The sequence below is a fragment of the Pezoporus flaviventris genome, unplaced genomic scaffold (assembly GCF_033815535.1).
Source record: "Pezoporus flaviventris isolate CSIRO_AGI_PZ_B2104156 unplaced genomic scaffold, CSIRO_AGI_Pfla_v1 ptg000035l, whole genome shotgun sequence".
NCBI lineage: Eukaryota > Metazoa > Chordata > Aves > Psittaciformes > Psittacidae > Pezoporus > Pezoporus flaviventris.
In genome coordinates this window covers 2,800,936-2,823,148 of record NW_026892583.1, presented here as the reverse complement: position 1 = coordinate 2,823,148, position 22,213 = coordinate 2,800,936, and the positions used below count along the sequence as shown (strand labels likewise).

Sequence of the window (22,213 nt, the reverse complement as noted above, 5' to 3'; positions counted from 1 at the left end):
CCACAGAATGTTTTTTAAATTGTTCTATTGTGTGAAATGAAACACAAATTGGTCAATATTTGTCTTATAAAATGTAACATTTCTTCTGGCCATTTCAAACATAGAATTAATTGCATGTTTTTTGTATGGTTCATTCATGAACTCTGCATATTTTTTGTGGAAAGCTAAAAGATTTATTCTTTTTCTACTTGACAGAAAGTAGTAGCACCGTTTATCATTATTCCTGAATGTTAATGACAATACATTTGTCTTAGTTGCAGTTCAATATATTTTTATATATCAGAATTGTAATTTTTTTTTTTCATTCTTTTCACAGAATATAAATGAAGAATGATGTGATATTAATGCTTTCTATGTGCAGACCCATAAAGATCATCTCTAAGGAGTTGCAGTAAGGCAAGCACTGAGAGTAATTTTTCTCTGGTACAATGTGGTGAAGCAAAGGAACTGGAATTGTCCACTTTTGTACAGTATAAGGACTTAAAATGTTCATTATTTTGTGAGCAGAAGCAGTTCTGGAGTGAATTGAACTTCTGAAAATGCGGCCATGGACTGGTTCCTGGCGTTGGATCATGCTCATCCTCTTTGCTTGGGGAACTTTACTCTTTTATATCGGTGGACACCTGGTACGAGACAGTGAACACCCAGATCACTCTAGTCGTGAATTATCCAAGATACTTGCTAAACTTGAACGGTTAAAGCAGCAAAATGAAGACTTAAGGCGGATGGCAGAATCTCTCAGGTAGGATCCAAAAGTAATTAAAACTTTTCAGAAAAGGATTACTGTATGTAACACGCTTGTGATTTTTTTTTTTGTTGTTGTAAAATCATGCTTAACATTTAAAAATACTCAAAAGTGTTTTAATCAATTTTGCAACTGACTGAAAATATATTGCAAAACCTTTAAGCAGATACTTTTGGTCTAATCTAGTCATTAATTAAGAGTCATTATTTAATGGTGTCCAAATGTCACTGCCACAATAGCAGAGTTCTTTGGTGATTAACTCCTCAATGGCAACTTCGAGTGCAATAATTATGATGCTCAAGCCAGATAGAACAGCTCATGACTTTTCAACACTTCTGCGTGCAGTGTCTGATAGAGCTCATTTTAGAAGTGTTGAAAACATTCATACAGCTTGCTGAAGATGAGCTGCAGCAGACTGCGGCACTATATGAATTCTTTTAACTGAGTTTTTTTCCTTGCTTTACTGCTAAGCTTGTAGAATAATTGTAAAATGATAGGATCATCTCCCTTGTTACGATTATTTGTTACATTATAGGTGGGTACAATTACAACCTAAAGTGTTTTCTTTCACCTTTTCAGACAGACAGGTTTTAACATAGACTTATGATATCTCCTTTCTTAAGAAATTGTAGGGGAAAGCTTCTTAGGCAGGATGTGTGCCAGAGTCAGGTTGGACCCCGAAGTATGTGGACATCACCACATGCAACGTAAAAGTCCTGATGGATGATGTGAACAAGTGCAGAGGCTTCGTGTGTTATTCAAGCTGTAAAAGAGCAAAGCTCAATACAGGATTTTACAGAGTGGGAGGGTGATGTTTGTTTTTACTTACTCTCTCTTTCCTAACTGTATACTCACAAGCACCAAGACAAATCTGTAGCAGTGGTCTGGCTGGGAACTCCTATGTAGAATATGGAGAGAAAGAGGCACTGTGAGCTGAGTGTTCATAATGTCTCTTGGGTTGTTCTTGCTTGGCAAGGAGAAACTGATTTTGACCTTGCTTTTTAATACCCTTTAGGAGCAGATGCCATTTTGGATTTTATACCTTTCTGTTTTGCCTCTTAAATCATAGGAAAAAATAGCAAGTTGCACAAATCTCTTTGTTTTCCTTTCTAGCATGTTTTGTGGTTCTAGTCCTGTTCTTGTTACCTTACCTTGAAGTCAGTTTGTTTCTCCCCTTCATTTGAATTAAATCACACATATGGATTCTGTAGCAGTGAAATTAATACCTTTCCCCTGAACCCTGTTCTGATGTTTCTTCTCGTGCATTCTCTCCTTTTCACACGTAGCCAGGGCTCTTTGATCTGGTAGGCTGGGTAGACTTACTGAAGTTTCTTTTCACTGCACTCTTCCTGGTTTCTATAGATACGGCCGCATGCTGATGAGGCTTTTTAGCCTAGAAAAACAAATATCTTAGTTTTGCACATCTCAACTCTGAAGAAGTACCTTGGCATTCATGTGGTGCTGCACAGAGGCAGAGAAATGCCACTGACTAGGTACCCTCCGCATTAAGCGCAGACAGTCTTCACCTTAAGTAGTATGGCCTTGAGTGGGCTGTAGTTTTCTATACTCAGTTGTTTATTAAATTATGGTAACAACTGCATTGGCAAAAAGTTTAATATATTTTTGTTGACAAAAAGTAGTGTAATGTAGAGTTTGCTGCTATGAAGAAACTTAAGTAAGATTGTGTATTTGAATATATACAATACCTTTAATATACTTTACTATTAGACAAGAATAGTCAACCTTAGGGTTTCTTGCCTCTGAGGGGGAAACAGTTGGCATTGACTGTAAAGATTAACACCCTCCATGCTTTCAGCCACCCATATTTAGCTGACTTGAATAAATGATAATGTAGTGTTTTGCACAGTCATTGAAATACAACCAGTTCAAATTACAGTCACCAGGAGAGAGTAAATGTTCTTGATTTTACTGATGAAAAGGTACTTTTTTCTTCTCAAGAAGGAGGCATATGAATGCATATCTTGTCCCTGATACACAGGCTAAGCTATATTTTTAGCTTTTTGCTGGAACTCATCTGAGATGTTGCAGTACTAGACTTTGAGGGAAGTGATATATCCCAATGTAGAGCCTTTTCATTATTTTTATTGAGCAAAATCCATGATACTGTTTAAAATGTATTTGTGAAGGTTGTTTCTATAAAGAAATATCCTGGTCAACCTGCAGGATATAATATAGAATATATTATAGAATTTCAGTTTCTCATTTCTTTGTTTGCCAGGTAGAACAAGTGATGTTAAAAATAACTGTTAGCTTTAAAATGGTCCCATTAGAGTGTTATAGCAATATGGCTATTTAAAATGAGATATTAGCCAACAGTCCATGGATTCAGTATCTATGTCCTGGAAGAGCTCTCTGCTGCTATGAGCATCCATTAAAGAAACAAAACACCTCTTAACTTCAGAAATGGAATTAACATTAGACAGAAAAGATTACTTTTGCTCCAGTTAACATCTTAAAGTGAAAACATAATTTGTTTTAGGCTGGTCTGATCAAAGGCAGGAAGTCTGGAACTATCACTTGAATTTGATTTATTTGTTAGAATTTTTGGGTTTGTACCGAAAACTATAATTACTGATAATGGCTGTGAAATCTGAGTGGTTAACATGATGGTCTTTAAATCATTGAGCTTGTGAAGGTAAATCCTATTGTGAAATTGGATTTTATTACACTGAGGTAAAAACTTGGTTTTGCTGCCCTTCTCCACTGAGATTTTATATCTAGAGAATTAGAGAGTTTGGTTTGATTTTTTTTTATTACAACAGAAAAGAAGCACACTTTTTGTAATAAGTGAAGATATGGAAGGGACCTTAATTATAGAATCATAGAATAGTTAGGGTTGAAAAGGACCTTAAAATCATCTAGTTCCAATGCCCCTGCCATGGGCATGGACACCTTCTGCTAGACCAGGTTGCTCAAAAGCCCATCCAATCTGGCTTTAGGTGGAGTTGTTATTTAAATGATAACTCTTGAGGTTACTTTGGGAGGAGTTTAATTGAGTCCAGAGTGCCTGCCTGGATAATTGTAGCAATAAACAGGCATCTGATTAACTAGACTGAAGTATTTTGACAATTAGATAAAACTTCTGGATGGTAAAAACCTCCAAGTTAACAAAAATTATCTCAGTGGGAAGAGAGGCTTTGTGAATGGTAGGAAGTTACTATAATACATCGTTGTGCCATTAATAATAGCTAGTTATGGCAGAGAGGAAGAGATAGAAAGCAGGTATAGTTACAAGAATTCAGTAGTTTAGTAAAAAGTGTAAGTTGTAACAATTTCCATTTTGAAGTTAAAGAAAATTGCTTTTCATCTTGAATTACGTTGGGACCTGAGTTATATGCTAAAATATGTTTCAATACATTTCCGTTGCCTAGTATTTCCCATTCTAATGGGTTCTTGGGACTTCTCTGACTTCCTTCTCACCTGACAAAAGTGCCAGTCCTCTGGGATGGTTGAAAACAGGAGCTGTGCTATGCTTAGTTTCATCCAGCCACCCATGAATGCCAGCACACAACAAGAAGTGACCTTTCCACCCTGAGATTTCAATGCTCTTTTGCTGCCAATTTAAGTAGCAGCTCCTCATCCCCAAAGACAGCAACAACAGCAAAACAGCAAACCAAAAATACGTCTTATGAAACACACCTTATGTGCATGCAGCGTCAACCATGCAAAAGCTGGGAAATGTCATATCTGAGACAAAGCTTTATAAAATGTCGCTTAGCCCTTTTTTTGCTGTATGATACTTAGATCATATTTGATCTTGCAGTTTCCCCCCAGTTGCTTCTTTTTAACAAAGGATGCATGAGGAGTAGAATTAAGGTTTTAGGGCAGTAAGATGTTTGGGGTTTTTGGAGGGGTGTTTTCCTTTTCCCCTGCAAGGTTTGTATGTTTGATGTCACAAAGCGCAGCACATTGTTCTGATGTATTTTTCTCCCATATTGCTTAAGACTAGTTTATGTTTTTATAAGGATTTTTGGTGGGGTTATTTTTTCTTAATATGCACTTCTGCAATAGTGCAAGACGGAACAGTCACTTGTTTTTGAAAATCGCCTGAAAGAAGAATATTCCCTTAGGAAGTAAGTACACTTTGTGGTGCAGTTCCGATGACTTGACTTCAGGCACCACTTAGTTTTTACTGTGCATTTGAAATGCCTGCAGTGAGAAGTCACTGTAGTTTTTCTTGTGCAACTGTGATGCTTTGTAAAAACCTTCCTATGGGCTATAAAGAGGCACAGATATATGTTAGTGATGCAGGAGATAAATGGAAGTAAAGGTGTTTTGTATTGCCCGAGTTTTAGAAATTATGTGCATGAATACTGTTTATAACTCAATTTACAATGTTGTCATAGCAATAAGTGAAGGATATTCTGTGCTAGATGCTTACTGACGTGTTCTTTTATTGTTGATCAGAATCATCATAGTTTTTCTAAACTTAGTTTAAACTCCTCAAATTTTAAGAAGAAGGTGTGTTGTCAGGACTTGTTAGGAAAACTTCTGTGTGTTTTTCAATAGGAATTCTTTTTCATAAGTATACATTATTACTAGGATATTCTGCACTAGAAGCTACCTACATAGATGGTGCAATGAGTATAGGTGAGGATTTTGATTCAAACGCTTTTCCCTCAAATGTTGCCTTATCTCCAGCTCAGTTGATGTACTTGTAGAGGGCAGTAACAAGCAAGCTGTGCTGGGTGCAGAGAAGAACCTTTTCCTTAATTTTGAGACTGGATGAAAGTGAGGAAGACAGCAGTTCCAAGTCTGATGAGGTAACAGATGCAGAGACAAAACTGCAGAAAGAATAAATTATTTTAGTTCTATCCTTAAATGATGTCATTTTTGCAAATCCATAGAACTAGGTTAGGAGAATGCCCCCCCACTCCCCTCCCAGCTCTTGTTATCTAACAACTGAAGTATAGTAAATGTCTTTATTGCAGTAAGCCAAAGCAAACTGAATATTAAATGGGATGTACATTTGTTTTTGAAAATCTTAGTTATATCAATTGGTCAGGGTGAATTGAGGTTCTTTTGTATCATCCACACCCATCCTTCTGCAGGATTCTGCACTTGGTACTTTTAACAGACTTTCCTTATGTTCAGAGGATCCATGTGTTGCCTGAAAATTTCTTGTGGTAATGACTTTGTATACTTTTACCCTATTGTTCTTCACAAATTCTACCTTTAGGGAATGTGATTTTTGCAGGAGAAGCCATTTTGTTTTTCCTGGTAATTCTGTGGTTAGTTGTCCTGTCACAATTGTAATGCCACGTTGGCAAACCACAGATATATTTGAACGTTGTGGTTTTAAACTAGTGCAAGAGCTTAAATGTGTTTCAGTATGCTTTTTAAAGGTTAGTGTTGTCTTGTGCATGGCTATACAATACCGTATGTCAGTATGATATAATACTGTACATCTGTTGCAGGACCAAATTCACAAATGGATTGTTCATACAGAGGGAGTGTATTTAGGGAGTGCATATGCTTAAGGTTGGACTATTTTCTCAGTTTTGTCATGGTTGCTCCCTCAGTACATAAAAAAGCAGGTATACGAGCAGTTATTGATAATTCCTTTTTATTTGCCATAGTAACTTTAAACCACAAATACATATTTTGCAATAGTTATCACTAATTTGCTTTCCATGGGGAGCTTTAAGAGAGAAAAACTTTTCACTCAACTTGTCAGGCTACATAGCTGCTTCTTTTACCTCTCCTACCCCTGCTGGAAAAAAGGGGTTTAACTGTTATCTTAGCGTGATACACTTTTCTGATGCTCGTATTAGGTTTTTATTCCCTTCAAATACTCCAGTGAAAATGGACTTTTCATCAGTTCCTAATTTTTTGTTGATGTTTAAATCTCCAGATCTGGGAGACATTAAATTTAATGACATCCCAGTAGGATCTTTAGACTGCTGTCATTTCTGGTTTAGGGTGAAGATACTCCCTCTAACTGCTATTTTCTCTATGCTAGAGGCATTTTTCATCTGGCATGGGGTCTTTCCATATGGTGCTTTGAAACTGTGTATGTGTGTGTGGAGAGAATATCCCTTTCTTTTTATGCTCATATTCCATTATGAATGAAGAATCATCTTTATGTTCTATATTCTTTACAGTTCTCAAGACTTTTAGACATCTGTTTCCTCTTTTCCTTTTCAGGGTTGTCTTTTACAAAAGTCTCATAAAAGGTGGAATAATTTTTAACCCTTGAATCCAGCAGAAGTGTTATTCTCTAGAGATAAAAGGAGTTTTTATTTTCCCTCCATTAATTTTTAATTTGTGGGACAAATAGAAGTTAGCATCTAATTTTTATACTTTTACAGTTTCAGTTTATTTATATGTGGATTCAAGTTGAGATGATGAAGAAGCCTCAGTAATACCCTTAGGGTGGACATAGGGCTTATAGATTTCAGGATGCTTATTTCCGTACTTCTCCTGTGCTCACATACCAGAGGTTTCACAAATGGGTAATACAGTTGCTGTTGTTGTTTTAGGTGACCAGCGGTTTAGAATACCAGAGTTGTCATAAAAAATTACCAAGAGGGTCCATTTGTTCTGAATCCAGAAAATATGTTGAAATCATCTTGTGCCTGTATGTAGGAAAACTTAACTTAAAAGCAGAGTCACAGTGCTGCAGCTCTGGTCCTCTAAGAATATTTGGCCAGCATTCAAGACCAGAATGTATTTCATGTGTGAATATAGAAAGCAGCCAAAACTTGAATCTTGTGAAGGCACATACCTCAATTAGGCTTTGCTTGTGTGCCAGTCAGTCCAACAAATGGTCTGAGTTAAGCTGCTGCGAATACTGTTTTCACAAGTAGAGCCTAGGATTGTTCTTGTCAGTGAGTTGAAGTGTTGTAAACACCACAGTTTAACACCACGTTAGATCTGTGTGCTGCAGCTCTGATAGGCACTGTTTTCCTCTTATAGGATTGAGGTTTAAAAATATTTATTTTAGTATGTTTAATTTCTTCTGGTTTTAAGAAAATGCCAAGAAGGCCTATCAGCAAAAGAGTATGGAACAAAAAGAGAGAGATGAACTGTTAGTGCAAATAATTTGTCAAATAACAATTATACATATAAATCATATAATTTCTTTATTTTCTATATCCTAGGATACCAGATGGCCCTATTGATCAGGGACCAGCTGCAGGAAAGGTACATGCTTTAGAGGAGCAACTTTTAAAGGCCAAAGAACAGATAGAAAACTATAAGAAGCGGACAGGAGATGGTTGGTAGATAAGTTTTATTTTACTTCTAAACCGAGTTTTGGTATTCCGTATCAGAAATGTATTGGTTTCTTAACAAATAATTCAGCTACAAGGGCTGATGTTTTTATGCCTTTTTTTATTAAAGTAGGAGGCCTTGGAAAAGACCATGAAATACTGAGGAGGAGGATTGAAAATGGGGCTAAGGAACTTTGGTTTTTCCTCCAGAGTGAATTGAAGAAGCTGAAAAATCTAGAAGGAAATGAACTGCAAGGACGCATTGATGAATTTCTGTCTGATTTGGGTCATCAGGAAAGGTACTTTCGATTCTGCATATAAGTTTTAAGGATTATGGGTTGATTTAAGTAAACTACTGATATACTGCTTAAAAGTCATTTAGGATAAATAATTGGTATGTGGGCTTAAATATATCTGAAGCATGAATATAAAATCATTACTTGTATTTCATGGGACATAAAGTATATATCCAGCTTATGTCATTATAGTTTAAAGTATGACCCTTTAAATTGATATATTATCATAATTTTTATCAGAAGACCTGGGTCCTGGATGACAGTTGTTGCTTTTCAGTTGCATCTGTCTATATATGCATATATGTGCATATATGCACATACAACTAAACCATTTAAAAACTTTAAAATATTTTAGGTATATGATTGTGCCTGTTGTAAATAATAGAATATATTTGTTACGTTGATCATTGGGATATTTTATAATTGGGTAATATCTTAATTTCAGGAGTAATTGTCATTCTGACAATTATTTTGACAACATCTTTTTGTAATCAGAATTTAGCAGAGTATTTCAGATAGAAATCACCTTTAATTACACTGTTGCTGTGTTGGAATTAAGTTTCCTTTGTTGTTGATCTTCTGGCCTTCACATTGTTGAAATACTTTTTGTATTATGCTAAAACGTTCTGTGTGAGTTTTGTTGATGCCGAACAAAATTGATCCAGAAAGTGTTAAAAATTTATTGGAATCTATCTGTAAAGCTGTTATCTTTTATAATTCTGTTCCCAACATGAGCACAATGGCAATTTTTGTCTCTTTAGTAAACAGTCTTAAGAAAATTGTTGAATTAACTAAATATGCTACCTTAAACAAGTCTCCTTTTCATAAAAAGCTGAACTCTTCAAGAGTGAGCGAAGTTGTAAAGCATGAACCTTTGGTAATAATACTGTAGTAAAAATTAAAAATAATAAGAATTTTTGATTCTTTGGGAAGAATGTAAATACTATTTAAAATGTAGTTCTGGAATAATATGAATTTGATTATTAATGTGTGCAAATAATATAGTCCATTAAATTTTGTAATTTAATATTCTGCAATTTCAAAACCCAATTTGTTGCAGATTGATGGAGTTTAAAGTGAGAAGGAGGGAGTATTCAATTATCGAGAGTTATTATCTATGTAAAATAAGCCATTAGATTTCATCCAATTATTTCTCTGCTGAGTGCTATTATGTATGTTTGACTGAAATAAAAGTAGTGCTTGGCTGAAACAGGATTTTACAAAAGGCTGGAGATCTTCAGTCAAACGGTCAACTCATCAGTCACTCTGCGCTCACTTCCCCGGGTATTTTGTTTCAGTAGCTGCTTCCACTCAAAAATATTTGTTCTCCAGAGAAGTTATTTCCATTTGGGTTTCTTGGACTTCAGGTCATTGATTCTTGATTCTTTTAAACTTTCTGCTGAAACTGAGGCAAGTAGTCCAATACCAAACGTACTGATGTCCATCGATGGAACAAAATCACTTGAATACATGTGACTGCGCTGTTTATGTAGCCAGGATCACATCAGGCAGTTGCCACAGTGGACGTCTGAATAATGTGGTCTGTTTCATGTCGGAAGGGTTTTGTGTGCCCTCCTCCCAGGATGCATCATTTTCTTACTCCTTTCTTTCCTACATGAATGACTACTAAATAATTAAGACCAGCTTGCAAGTTCTATATTTCTGGCAGCCTTGTCTTCACGTCTCTGTACTACAGGATGAGGCAAAACCCATACTAAAAATGCATAGTCCTTAGCATTGTCTGCCTTTTGGACCTCTAGAAGTTAGGAGATGAATCCCACTGTGGAAGTCTTGAAAACAATGTGGGACTGGAAGAAGTTTGTCTGCGATGCAAGCAGTCACAGCTGCTCTGGTTTTTTCTTTTCTTCAGAATTTTCTTGTTGAATAGAAGTATTCTTTAGACTGACACAGTAGCTAGCAACAGCAGAATATGCTAGAGTCTGTTGAGTCTCGGTAGTAGTGTAGACCTTTCTGTGTGGTGATGTCCCCAGAGAAGACTAAAGTTGTTTGATCTAAAACCAAACAGCCAGAAACTAGGCTTTATTAAAATAAAATGTAGACTTTTTTTTTTTTTTTACAATGTAGAAATTCAAAGCAGTTGCATAAGAGAAAGCAGATACAAAAGTGTTTCTACAATATTCAGCCTCTGTTCTTGGTGTACTTACAACATTGGCTTCCTGCAATATAATTGTCTTGTGTTACAGAATGCTTGGTTGCCTCTAGTCTCGAAGAAGTTCACTCTTTCACCTTTGAAGTTAGGCTATCGTCTTCTTTCCTTTAGTACATGAGTTGTAGGAAAACTCCCAGCTCCTTGTGTGCACATCCTTTGGCCTGTGATACACTGGAGTCTCTGGGGTGTTCTGTTCCCTTAGGATGCACAGTAGCTCCCCAGGGAAACAACAGTTTCTTTATCTCCACAAAGTCCATCTGGTCTCTTGAAGAGAACATAAATTAGAGTGAGCAAATCAGATGCTCTCATTTGGTCTGAGAATCAGGGCTTTTTGGTGAGGTTTTTTGTTATTGCTGAGTTTTTTTGTTGTGGTTTTTGATTTGTTTGGTATGTAAATACATGTGCACTTGTTGATTTCTTTTTTAAGGCTTTTAACTAGCTGCTGCATGCCCTTTTTGATAGTGATGTCTTAGAAAGTTGTTACTTATGGGTCTTACATAACTGGAACACTACATGTAAAGCTGGTATTACTTATTTTTATATATAAACATAAATGTATCTTCGACATTTCAATATATATTAAAATCTATTATTTGGATTAGAAATATTAATTATAAGTGTTTAAAGCAGTTTTTAATGCCCTCATGGGAAAGCAAATACAGGGCTGTGTAGTGATCCAACGATGGGGTAAGTATGTAAAGCAAGTAGTTAATTGTTTTTGTTTGTGAGGAAAGCCTGTTGTGTTACAGGGAAGACTTGCTTTTTAAGAGATGACAAAGACAGTTTCTGTGACTCTGGATAAGTTGTATTGTTTGTTAATCTTGGTGCTGTTATGCACATGGTCTACTAACATGATAGCGTTTCTTCTTTTGGATGCCTTAATTGCTATTTCTTAGCTGTGTCCTAGGGGGTTGTGTAGATATTCTCCTGGAGATTGCCAATCTTGGCAGATGGTTTTTGTCCAGTATTTCACTGCTGATTCTGTTCAAGAAACAAAGTAGCCCAGTGCAGTTTCCTGCGTTGTGTTCTCGTTGCCATAGGGAAAATGGCTGTTGAAAGTAAGTTCATCTTAACAGCAGAAAGGCTATTTGACATAGTTAATAACGAAGAACAGATGAATCCTCTAGTTGTCATTGTTGTTTCCTGTGTTGCCATCATCTTGTTTGCAGGGTGACTGTTACCGAGTTAGTTTCATTCCTTTTTTCTCCTGGGGACCAGCTGTCACCACGGCTTCTGTGGTAGCTGGCCAAGGTTTGATGCATAGTGTTTGGGCATATTTTCACGTTATTTCCTTTGAATTTGTTGGAACATATCACGTTTTTTTTCCTCTTAGAGTTTTTATTTGTTGATGTAAATCTTCCAGGAGGTTTAAATGTAATTTTGTCATACGGCTAGAATAAATGTCTAGACTGATCTTTCAAAATGTGTTAAGATGCCAGCCCTCCCCCTTTATTTGTGACAATCAAATGGAGATGAAATATATAGCCAGATTCTTCATTCTGCTTTCCAGAAGCAAAATGCTTTTAAGAGCACCTCCACGATTTAATTTATGATATGAAATAAAAACAACAACAAATTGATATTGTTGGTTAGTAACACAATGAAAGACCAAGTTTGACATTAAATATCTGCAATGCCACTGCCTGACATTCTTTCTGCCATTTTACCATCCGCATAACCCTCTACTAATCCTGTGCAGGCTCATTTTTTGTCTGCACTTAGCCATCTTGGGCTCATGGATCACTGGTCCATCTACTTTTTAGTATCGACATGGTGCCTAGCTCTGGTCTTTGGTATTAGTCTGTGTCTCTTGTAAACCTGTATTAATAAGCCATCATGATGGTCTGTCATGCTCAAAAGAACCTAGGAGATGGAAACCTAAAAAATGCACATTTCCCTGCAATAGAAATCAAAGAAAGAAAGCGACTGAAGGTATGTGTGGTAGGTTGACCCTGGCTCACACCATGTACTCACCAAAGCTGTCCTATCACTCTACCTCTTCCTCTGGACAGGGGAGAAAAAGTATAACAAAAAGCTTATGGGTTGAGATAAGGGCAGGGAGAGATCACTCATCAATTACTGTCATGGGCAGAACAGACTCAATTTGGGAAATCAGCTTAATTTATTACCAATGAAATCAAAGTAGGGTAATGAGAAATAAAATCACATCTTAAGACACTTTCCCCCCATCCTTCTCTTCTTTCCAGGCTTAACTTTACTCCTGAATTCTCTACCTCCTCCCCTGCAGTGGCACAGGGGGACAGAGAATAAGGGCTCTGGTCAGTGCATCACGTGTTGTCTCTGTTGCTCCTTCCTCCTCAGGGAGAGGACTCCTCACACTCTTCCTCTTCTCCAGTGTGGGGTCCCTTCCACAGGAGGCAGTCGTTCACAAACTACTCCTTCCTGCAGGCTGCAGTTGTTCTTGAACTGCTCTAGTGTGGGTCTCCTCCATAGGGTGCAGCCCTTCAGGAATAGACTGCTCCAGAGTGGGTCCCCTGTGGGGTCACAAGTCCTGCCAGCATTATAATCATTTCTGTGCAATAGCACCTGTGAATTTTCCAGTTCCTGGTTTGCTTTGGAGTCTTCTAAGAGTAAAGACTGTTTTTTCAAGTATTGTGGATGCTGTCTGAAAAGTCTTGCACTAATTCATAATTTTTTCCACAGATTATTATATGTTCTTTATGATTTGTGCTGAGCAAAGCTACCTTTCCCTAAAGTGTTGAGTCACTGAGGCTGTGTAAGGACTCTCTCAGAATTCCTTTTGCCTTAGAGATGGTGGAAAATAATTACATTTCATCTGTAAGGCTAATTATTTATACCTTCCTATTGTCTTTGTTTTGTCATGGTCACCATGGCCAATAATGTAAAAACAAAAGTTGGGCAACAGGTTTGTTTTCCTTAGAGACAGGAAAAATTACCTAACTGCTGAGAGTTGGTTTTGTTTTTTTTTCAGTTGATAGGCTTCGTATTTTCAGTTATTTTATGCCAAGATTTAATAGAAATATATTTCTATTAAATGAAAGGGATTGCTTTTAATGGTAGCAGAAGATTTTTTATTATTATTCTTTTTAATGTTTATATCTGAATTTTATATATTCTTGTTAAACATCCACCATGGTTGCATCCTGCTTGGGAAGAACAATATTCTTAAACTCCCAAGAAAATGCATGGCTTTCATTTTTTAAGTTGTCTACTACCCTATAATGCTTTCTCTACATTGGAAAACACTGCTTTAAGAGGAACAGACTCTTTATCTCTTCAGTTATTTGTATATAATCCATTGTATTAGATCTACTGCGTCATTAATTCTTTTCTGATTGTCCCTAAACTGTGTTTGCATGTTTCTCTGCATAGTGTCTTTAATAGTGATCTGAAGGTAGTTATGTGGTGATACTTGAAATTTCAAGTTTAGTTAACTTGTAAAAGAAAATCCATTTTACATGGTTTGAGATTAGAATGTAAATATGGTGCTTCCAATTGATTGACAGAAGGTGAACATCACTGCTGCTGAACAAGATGGGTATAATGTTTACTACAGCAAGAGTAGATCATGTACTAAGTCTGTGTCACTGTTATCCTGTGCAGAAGTATGGGTATAAAAACCAGTATGAGTGTATGAGAATGGAAATATATAGATCCGTAAAACCAGTTATTGTCAAGAGAAGGTTGTCAATAACTCTGCTGATAAAGATATCTCTGACCCAATTTGATTTATATCGGAAATTACTGCTTAAATATTGTGTTATTGGAAGTAGTTACCTAATGTTGATATTTTATTCACTCCTTTTTCACTTGCTAGGCTTATTTACAAGGGGGATACCCTCAGCTAGCTAGATTTGTTGTTCCAGTACTAGCAAGTGCTGCCAGCAATGGTCTTGTATTACTTCACTGATGACACCACTTGAAAGGTCATTAGGAAATATGCTTGTCTTCCTCTCACACTCTTTTTTTTGTCCCTTTGCCAAATTTCTGTGCCTTTGTTGAGTTGCATCTCCTCCTAAGGATCAAACTTGGGGCTTCGCAAAAATGTCAGGCAAAAAATTATAACATCTGAAGTTCAGATAAACAAATTGAGAAAGCCATTTTAAAGTTAAACCTTCATCATTATTATGGAGAAGTGTTTATCAACTTTAAATATTCCCAGTCTGTAAGGCCAACTCTGAAGTTACTGGTTCTGAATTGGGCTACGTGTTGCTTGTAGATCAGCCATTAATGTTTTTACAAATATGTTGAATAGTTTGCCCCTGGTTTTGTATTTTTTCCCCCCAGAAAATTCTCAAAATTCGCTTTGTGTTGTCTAGATTTGTAATTTGGCCATTTGAGTATTAGTAGGATGCAGTCATTCCAAGCAGGCAGAGTGCTTACTTTCTTCCAGAGTCAGCAGCTCCGTGCCATAAAAGATACTGTTTACTAAACCTTGCAATAATATTTTGTAGTTGGTTTTCACTAATTAAAATAGAAGGGTTACTATTGTAGCTGTGATAAAGACATTTGTAATATTATGTTCTATACAGGCATAGTACTATAATTACTCATATGTATGAAACGTACATTAAATGGAGGACAGTGTTTCTTGGCTACTGTTGGAATTGCGGGGTAGGTGGTGGTGTGAACAAAATGTTTTTGAGGCTGTATTTGAAAGATCTGTTTAATTTGTCTTTGATTTCATCTAATCCTCCACTTTAGTAATGTTGAGATTGTTTTCCATGGTTGTTCACAGGTCGATAATGACCGACTTGTACTACCTCAGTCAAACAGATGGAGCAGGAGATTGGCGAGAAAAAGAGGCCAAAGATCTAACAGATTTGGTACAGAGGAGAATAACTTATCTACAGGTAAGAGGACAGAGCTTTTAAATCAAGGTAAACATTTAGTTTATTAAAATATATATATAGCACTTAACTATACCCTTGTAGTAGCCTAATTACATGACAGGTTTAAGTGTATGTTTGTATACAAATGAATTACTTACAAAAGAAACTAGAATGTCTGGCTTCTTTGTTTTACTATAAAAAATAAGTCCCTGGTTTCTGTTTTTTGTTCTTTAGAGCATCAGAATGCATACATATGTTAGCACAGTGTTAAAAATAGAAAAATTAAAGTTCTTGTATGAAACTTCCAAAAAAGCAGCCCGTTTTAAAAAACCTGAGTATGCAAAACTGAAGTGCTTGTATATTATATTGCCCAGACCTAAACTGTTTCAACATGTGTGATACTTCTCATAGATGCCCATATTTGTGAGTGCTTTTTAATGTGTATGCTTGTATCTGTCTATAAAATTTAAATAGAACTTGAAGGTTTTGAGGCCTGAATTCATATAAGAAAGCACGCAGCTATTTACATAGAGATCAAAAAGATATTTGATATAGCTTGTTTTATTTGTACTTGGTTTGGTTTTCCTTGCATGTGTGTACCCCACTGCTCTGTTTTGTATGGTCAGCCTGAATGTCTTATCTTTTCTTTGTGTAAATAGCCAAATTTGTTTCTCAGATTTCCATTGTTTCACATGTCACAGTTCAGCTACTGGAACCTTCTCTTCTATGACCAAACTATGCATTTTTTGCTTATTAAATGGAAACCAGACACCCTTCTATGGAAAAAAAACCTCCCAGTAAATTAGGCAGGAGACATAACTTTATTGTCTTTCTTCAAGTGCTTCTTGAGAACTGTTCCTCATTCTTTCCTTTGGCATGTCACTGTTTGGCAATGGTGTGCCATAACTACTTTGCATGCTGATAAATATGGCTGTTGTTTACCTTTTCTTCTTTTTTTTCTGTACCCATCTGTTGTCTTACCTAAGCTTGTATGTGTTTCTGAAGAGTGATTGTTTCCCTATAGTATTTTTTACAGTGTTCAGGGCCTTACTTCAACATAAGGACCTCCGAGTGCTTACAATGAATAACAAAAGTCAGCACTGATTATGGAAGTTAAACCATATAAATGTGTTAATACTGCACATCGAATTCAGTGTGACTGTTTCACAGGGAAGGATCTAGGAACTATATGGAAGGGATGTGTGTTTCCTTAGTAATGGCCTTTGAGCTTTAAGTTGAAGAATGGTGATATGTGTTTTCCAAAAAGATGTAATTCTAGCTTTGATAGATAAATATTTTTAGCATTGTAAGTCTGCAGGTTACCAAAAATAGCACAGTTTAGCAAATTTGCAGCAATATATGAAGAATTGTTTGGGTATTATATGAACAAATAATATAACCCTGTTTATTCTGTATGCCTTTGGTTATTTGAAACATTTTAGCTGTGTTGTATACTCGGTTTTTGTCCTAAATGTGAAACAGAAATGTGACGAGGCTTCTCTCACTAAACTGTTCTTTCTTTCTTATACTTACTGTATTTCTTTTCATTAATCACTTTTCGGGCTAAACCTACCTAAAATGTTTGATCATTCTTCATGTGTGAGAATTTATGATGCTTTCATTTTTTTCTTCCTGATGTCTTCCCTTGACACTAATTCCTCACCAGACCATTAGAAGTGAACATCCACTAGCAGATAAATGACAATAGACTATTGATTTATAGAATAGCACCACAATATATTATTTTTCTTATCTTGACTTTCATGCAGTCTCATGTGTTACTTAGCTAATAATCTGTCTCCCTTGAGTTCATGTCCCTATGGAGCTATCGAAAATGGTGCCAGCAATCTTTACTTCAGCTGAATTTTGAAACTTTAGTGATTTTTTTTCACTATGCTTACTTGAAATTTAGTTATCAATACTAAATTTCACTTATCAGGAGTCATGCTTACTTTGGTTAGTTTCTTCTGGAATTCATGACAAGTCATGGATTCATGACAAGTCATGAATTCCAGGTCAAGTCTTTATGCTTGACTGATTTAATATTTCTTAGACATTTAATTTAATGGCTTTGTCTTTTACCAGTTCTTCCATATTTCATGCATGAAAGTACTAGTCCCACTAAGATAACTAGAGGCCAGTTCTCTGTGTGTTTGCCATTTCTTGCTCCTTTTTATAATCTGTTTTGATTTTTGACTGCACTTTGTCCCTTATTTCATGACTGCTTTGTTTGATTCATTCTTATGAGTAGTTACAGGCTTTGAGATGGGCCATTCACATATACAATTGCTGCCATGTCTCTTTTCTTTTTTATTCCCATTTTTCTGTCTGGAAAAAAATGAGGATCCTTTCTCTTGTCTACATGCCTATGAGCCAGGCATAAGCTTTTGGAGCTCTGATTGTTGCAAGTAATCATCCAAAACAGGAATATGTTTGTGACTACACATTTGGAAGTCAAGTTGACTTATTTTACAGTGTGGGTTTCAGGATTTCGAAGAGCACAGGGCTGACTGAGAGTGTGCGATGTAAAGCAGTGCGTGTCTGAAATAACATATATACACACCACTATTCATAATATAAGTGTGTTAAAAAAGAAAATAAAATTAAAAAATTCAACAATCCTTCCCCCCAGCTCCATGCAAAAAATGAAATATGTGGAACATAATTTTTTCTGGGTTTTTTTCTTTTTTTTTTGATGAAGAAGTACTGAATAGTTTTCTTTCTGATACATGTTGAACAGTGACAGCTGCATTATTTTGGGACATCTCCCTGGGAAATCATTTAGCTGAATGATTGTGAGTAGTGATGACTGCTACTTCATTTGGATGGCATTACCATAAATTTGATTTAATGAGGCTACATTTAGCTAGTTCCCTGTAGTTAGAGCAACACTTAAAAAGCTAGGAGCTTAGATTTAAGCAGCAGACCTTATTTTCAGCGATGCTCATTATCAAACAATTGAAGAGAATGTGCAAGAGAAGGCAGGCAGGGGCTCCTATGGTACGAGAGCTGTATATTTTGGAAGTGATAGTGAGTAAATGATTGTGTGATGATTTCCTTTTGTGCTTATTTTTGCACTATTTTATTTTAGAAAGTTAGTGATTCAGCAGCATGCAGTGTCCCAATAGCAATAGAATATTTTTGCCTCCAATTGTAAAAAACTTCAAAATATTTTGTTCAATTTTGAAGGTTAAAAATATCAACAGGTGAGAGACATCACCAAGTACTCAGCCACATCAGCAAATACTTATAGTTTACCATGTTCACAGTATTTACTTGGGGTTATGTATGTATGCAAAGAAGAGAAAGTTGGTGATAAGACTTTATTCTGAGGTTTCTGGATTTCTCAGTATTTTTGGTGACCTAACGTGTCATTTTTTTCTGCCTTAAGGGATCTCCTTCCCATTAAAATCAATGATATATATTTTTAATAAAAGTTCTCATGCTAAAATGACAACAAAAAAGGCTCTGGGCACTGGAGAAGACAGCAGTTTGCACTTATCCTTCTTTAGCAGTGAAGAATCCACACCGGAGGGATCTGCTAGTTAAAAATGCATAGGAAACTTCTTTGATTAGTTTTGGTACTTCCAGAGTGACTCAAATTGTGTTGGGAATTTATGTCATTTAAATAGTTAATAAAAAATTAAACTGTGTTTAAAGCACATTTTGTCAAATAAGTTTTCTGTAACTGGCCTACTTCAGGCTTGAACTAAAAATTTCTTACAAACCCCATTAGCTCTCCTCACTGGTTGCAGGATTGTGCCCAGCCCTTCACCCTCCCATGAAACCCAAACCCTACTCATTGAGAGGTTTAGTTACACTTTTGGTGTGTTCTCAGGAGTATTTGTATTTTAATATGCATTTCTTTCTTTTTCTATCTTACTACTATATGCATTTTAGTAGTTCTGAATTGCCTACTGAAAGTCTTTGGTGGATTGAAATTTAAATGTGACTACATCTGTAATTTGAACATTTTGTCCAGTGAGTGATCAGTGGGTTTTTTTCTCTGGCTCTTATGGTTTATATGAACAGATTCTTTCATTGTGTATTGAACCATCTTTACTGTAAATTCAGGATCTGAAAGTATGGTATTAGGATAGTAACCACTTAATAAAGTGTAATCACTGCTGATATCTATATGAGGTTTTCTCTAGAATTTTTATATAGTGGATTGAGGAGCATAGAATGGTTAGTCCAGCTACATGCTGGGATGTTTTACTAAAGCTGAAGTTGTGTACTGGAGGAGGCTAGGTGCAAGCTAGAGGAATTAACATTAGAGGCAGGTAAAGCTTCATGTCTCTCAAAGCAAATACGCAGTATTTCTGGCTAGGCAAGGAAGAAAATTTTCTTCCAGCAGCTGGAAGAAATTATTCCTACCCTCACCAAATATTGAGAGGAGCCATTCCAAGTGGCATCACAAATAGATGACATGAATTACGATTGTGATAACTAGGATGAAAACCACTTTTCCTTAACATCATTCTCTCTAAAAAAATGAGGAATTTTCCACAGAATTTGGGTGTGACTGTCTTCTCCAGTGGACTGTGTAGCATTAAGGAATGAATTGTTATTGAAAATACAAAAAAGAACACTCTGTTCATGAGCATCATATTGTGTTTATTTGTAGCAGTTTGCTTGCCCACTCCACTCCAATCTGTCTTGATTCATTGGGTGAGAGTACATTTCTCTATACTTTTTAAAATCTACAAACAACACAGTCATTTCTGTTATAGTCAGGTGCATGTTAAGCAGCAGAGTTTACTTTTGCCAGATTGTCATGTATTTTGATGGCTAACTGCACACTTAAAAACAGTGGAAGTTGGTGAGGCATTGAAATGGTGCTTCTGACATTTTCCCATCTGATCCTACTAACTCTGTGAATAGGCTAGCCAAGAGCCCTGGAGAAGAAGGTTCTTTGAGCACCAAAAGAAGTGGAAGATGGGGACCAGGAAATAGTCCTAAACAATTGTCCTGGGTTCAGCAGTAGCAGTCATGTTTCTCCTTCTTGGTAGCTGGTGCAGTGCAGTGTTTTGACTTTCGGCTTGGGAACAGAACTGATAGTGATGTTTTGGTTTGGCCAAGGACTTTGTGAGCCTCATGCTCTGCCAGGGAGGAGGGGAAGCCAGGAGGAAGCAGAGACAGGGCACCTGACCCAAACTGACCAAAGAGGTATTCCATACCACAGCACGTCATGCCCAGGATGTAACTGGGATTTACCCGGAAGGTCTGGGACTGCAGGGTTGGAGGAGATATGGGTCGGTGCTTGGTCGGGCTGTGGGGGCGAGTTATCTGTTGGCTGGTGGTGAGGTGTTGTATTCTCTTCCCTTGTTATTTCCTTTATCATTGTTATTATTGGTGGTAGCAGTAGTGATTTGTGTTATACCTTAGTTACTAAACTGTTCTTATCTCAACCCATGGGAGTTGCATTCTTTTCGATTCTCCTCTCTGTCCCTCCGGGAGTAGGGGGAGGGAAAGAAGTGGGGGGAGTGAGTGAACGAGTTACCTGACTGGGTTTAAACCACAACAGCAGTTTTTACTGTAGTTGAACAATGACAGGGAATGTTCCCGGGCGCTGGAATGTAATATTCTAAATGCTAAAATTGTTAGAACAGTTCCTGGCATGCTTTTCCCAAGCAATTCTTTGGCTATGTTTGAGCCCTACCACAAGACACTCTTCATAAATCTACTGTTTGCAGCAACCCTGTTTTAAGAGGTTTAGAAAGTTTAATAGCATAGATGCAGTCTTTTCTGTGCCAGCTAGAATAAGTCTTAGGCATATTTTGCTAATGGTTTCCTTTTGGCCATAATAATTCTTTTTACAATCTAGTTATAGTACATCACACAATGGTATTAAAACTCTTCTAAGGTAGTCTGTATGAAGTATGAATTACTATTATTAACCAGAAGTTAAATGTAGACACATCTTTCAAAAATGGAAGTAAACCAGATAAGCACAAAGCTTCAACTAAACACTTGTGTCTGCTGCTGACAATTCTCTATGACAGAAAGAAGCTTCTTACATTTTGTTATTAGTCTAATATTTCAGTGTAAAAAAAAAAAAAACAACAGCATAGCAATGTACCTTATTGTCTTTTTTTGCGCTTATGTCTTTTCTGCACATTTACAGTTAACAGCAGGAAAAGCCTCTTCTTGCACCGCTTATTAATGCACTTCATTGAGTGGTGTAAATGGGTCTGTAGATTTAGGGGGGAGATTCTTTTTCATGGAATTCTGTCTTTGTGAACTTGTACACCATACTAGAAAAACCTTCTTTCTCTCCTAAAAGCCTGTGGGAAGTAGATTTGTAATAGCCTTCAAGATACCTTTTAGATTTAGGCTCAAGTTACCTGTTAGGTTGTGATAGCAGGAGTATGGGCCTGAGGAACAAAAATTAAGAATAGAAATTTTATTTCATTTGTTGGTTTTCATTGCTAGCTGGGCTTTGAATCAGATGGTTTTTCCTTTAAGTGGAAAAAAGAAATGCTGAAGTAACATGTTGTGAGGCTTGTTGTTTTATTTTTATTTCTTTTTTTCATCCAGATCTGAACTATTCTTCCCTTCTTTTCAAAATTGAATGTGCACATTAAAGTTTTTATTAAGTATTTTAGGACTCAGAATATTTAGATTATCTTTAAGATCGCTTGATGAAGAGATCTCGTCTCTCCAGATGGTGATTGTTGGGTTTTGAAGAAACCTGATTTGTTGCAAATGTACAGAAAATTTTATTTAAAGTTGTTTAGATGGGAGAGGAACGAGTTTATATCGATGCTGAAATATCAATATTCTTGCAGCTTAACTGAAATCTAACTTTTCATCCTCGAGATTTTATAAATAACCTTTTTGGAATGCAGAAGTATGTCTAGAGACATTGAGGCTGTGTACAGCCAAGTACTATATTTTACAGAAAGAAGAACTTCTGTGTGTTATGTTATATTGTCCACATACCTCAAATA

The 22,213-nt window shown here is 36.4% G+C and overlaps 1 protein-coding gene across 3 annotated transcripts in view; it reads left to right on the top strand.

Annotated features, from left to right (window-relative positions):
• FUT8 (fucosyltransferase 8) overlaps positions 1-22,213 on the top strand; it is a 121,937-nt gene that overhangs the window by 61,009 nt on the left and 38,715 nt on the right. Inside the window, exons 1-5 of one of the 3 annotated variants that reach the window (XM_061462109.1) lie at positions 603-742; positions 5,408-5,529; positions 7,870-7,985; positions 8,111-8,279; positions 15,167-15,281. In XM_061462109.1, coding sequence (XP_061318093.1) covers positions 5,492-5,529; positions 7,870-7,985; positions 8,111-8,279; positions 15,167-15,281 — 438 coding nt within the window. In that variant the 5' untranslated portion in view covers positions 603-742; positions 5,408-5,491. Of the gene's footprint in view, positions 1-316; positions 743-5,407; positions 5,530-7,869; positions 7,986-8,110; positions 8,280-15,166; positions 15,282-22,213 lie in introns of those variants that run through there. The other 2 variants (XM_061462108.1, XM_061462107.1) reach the window with 2 other exon arrangements.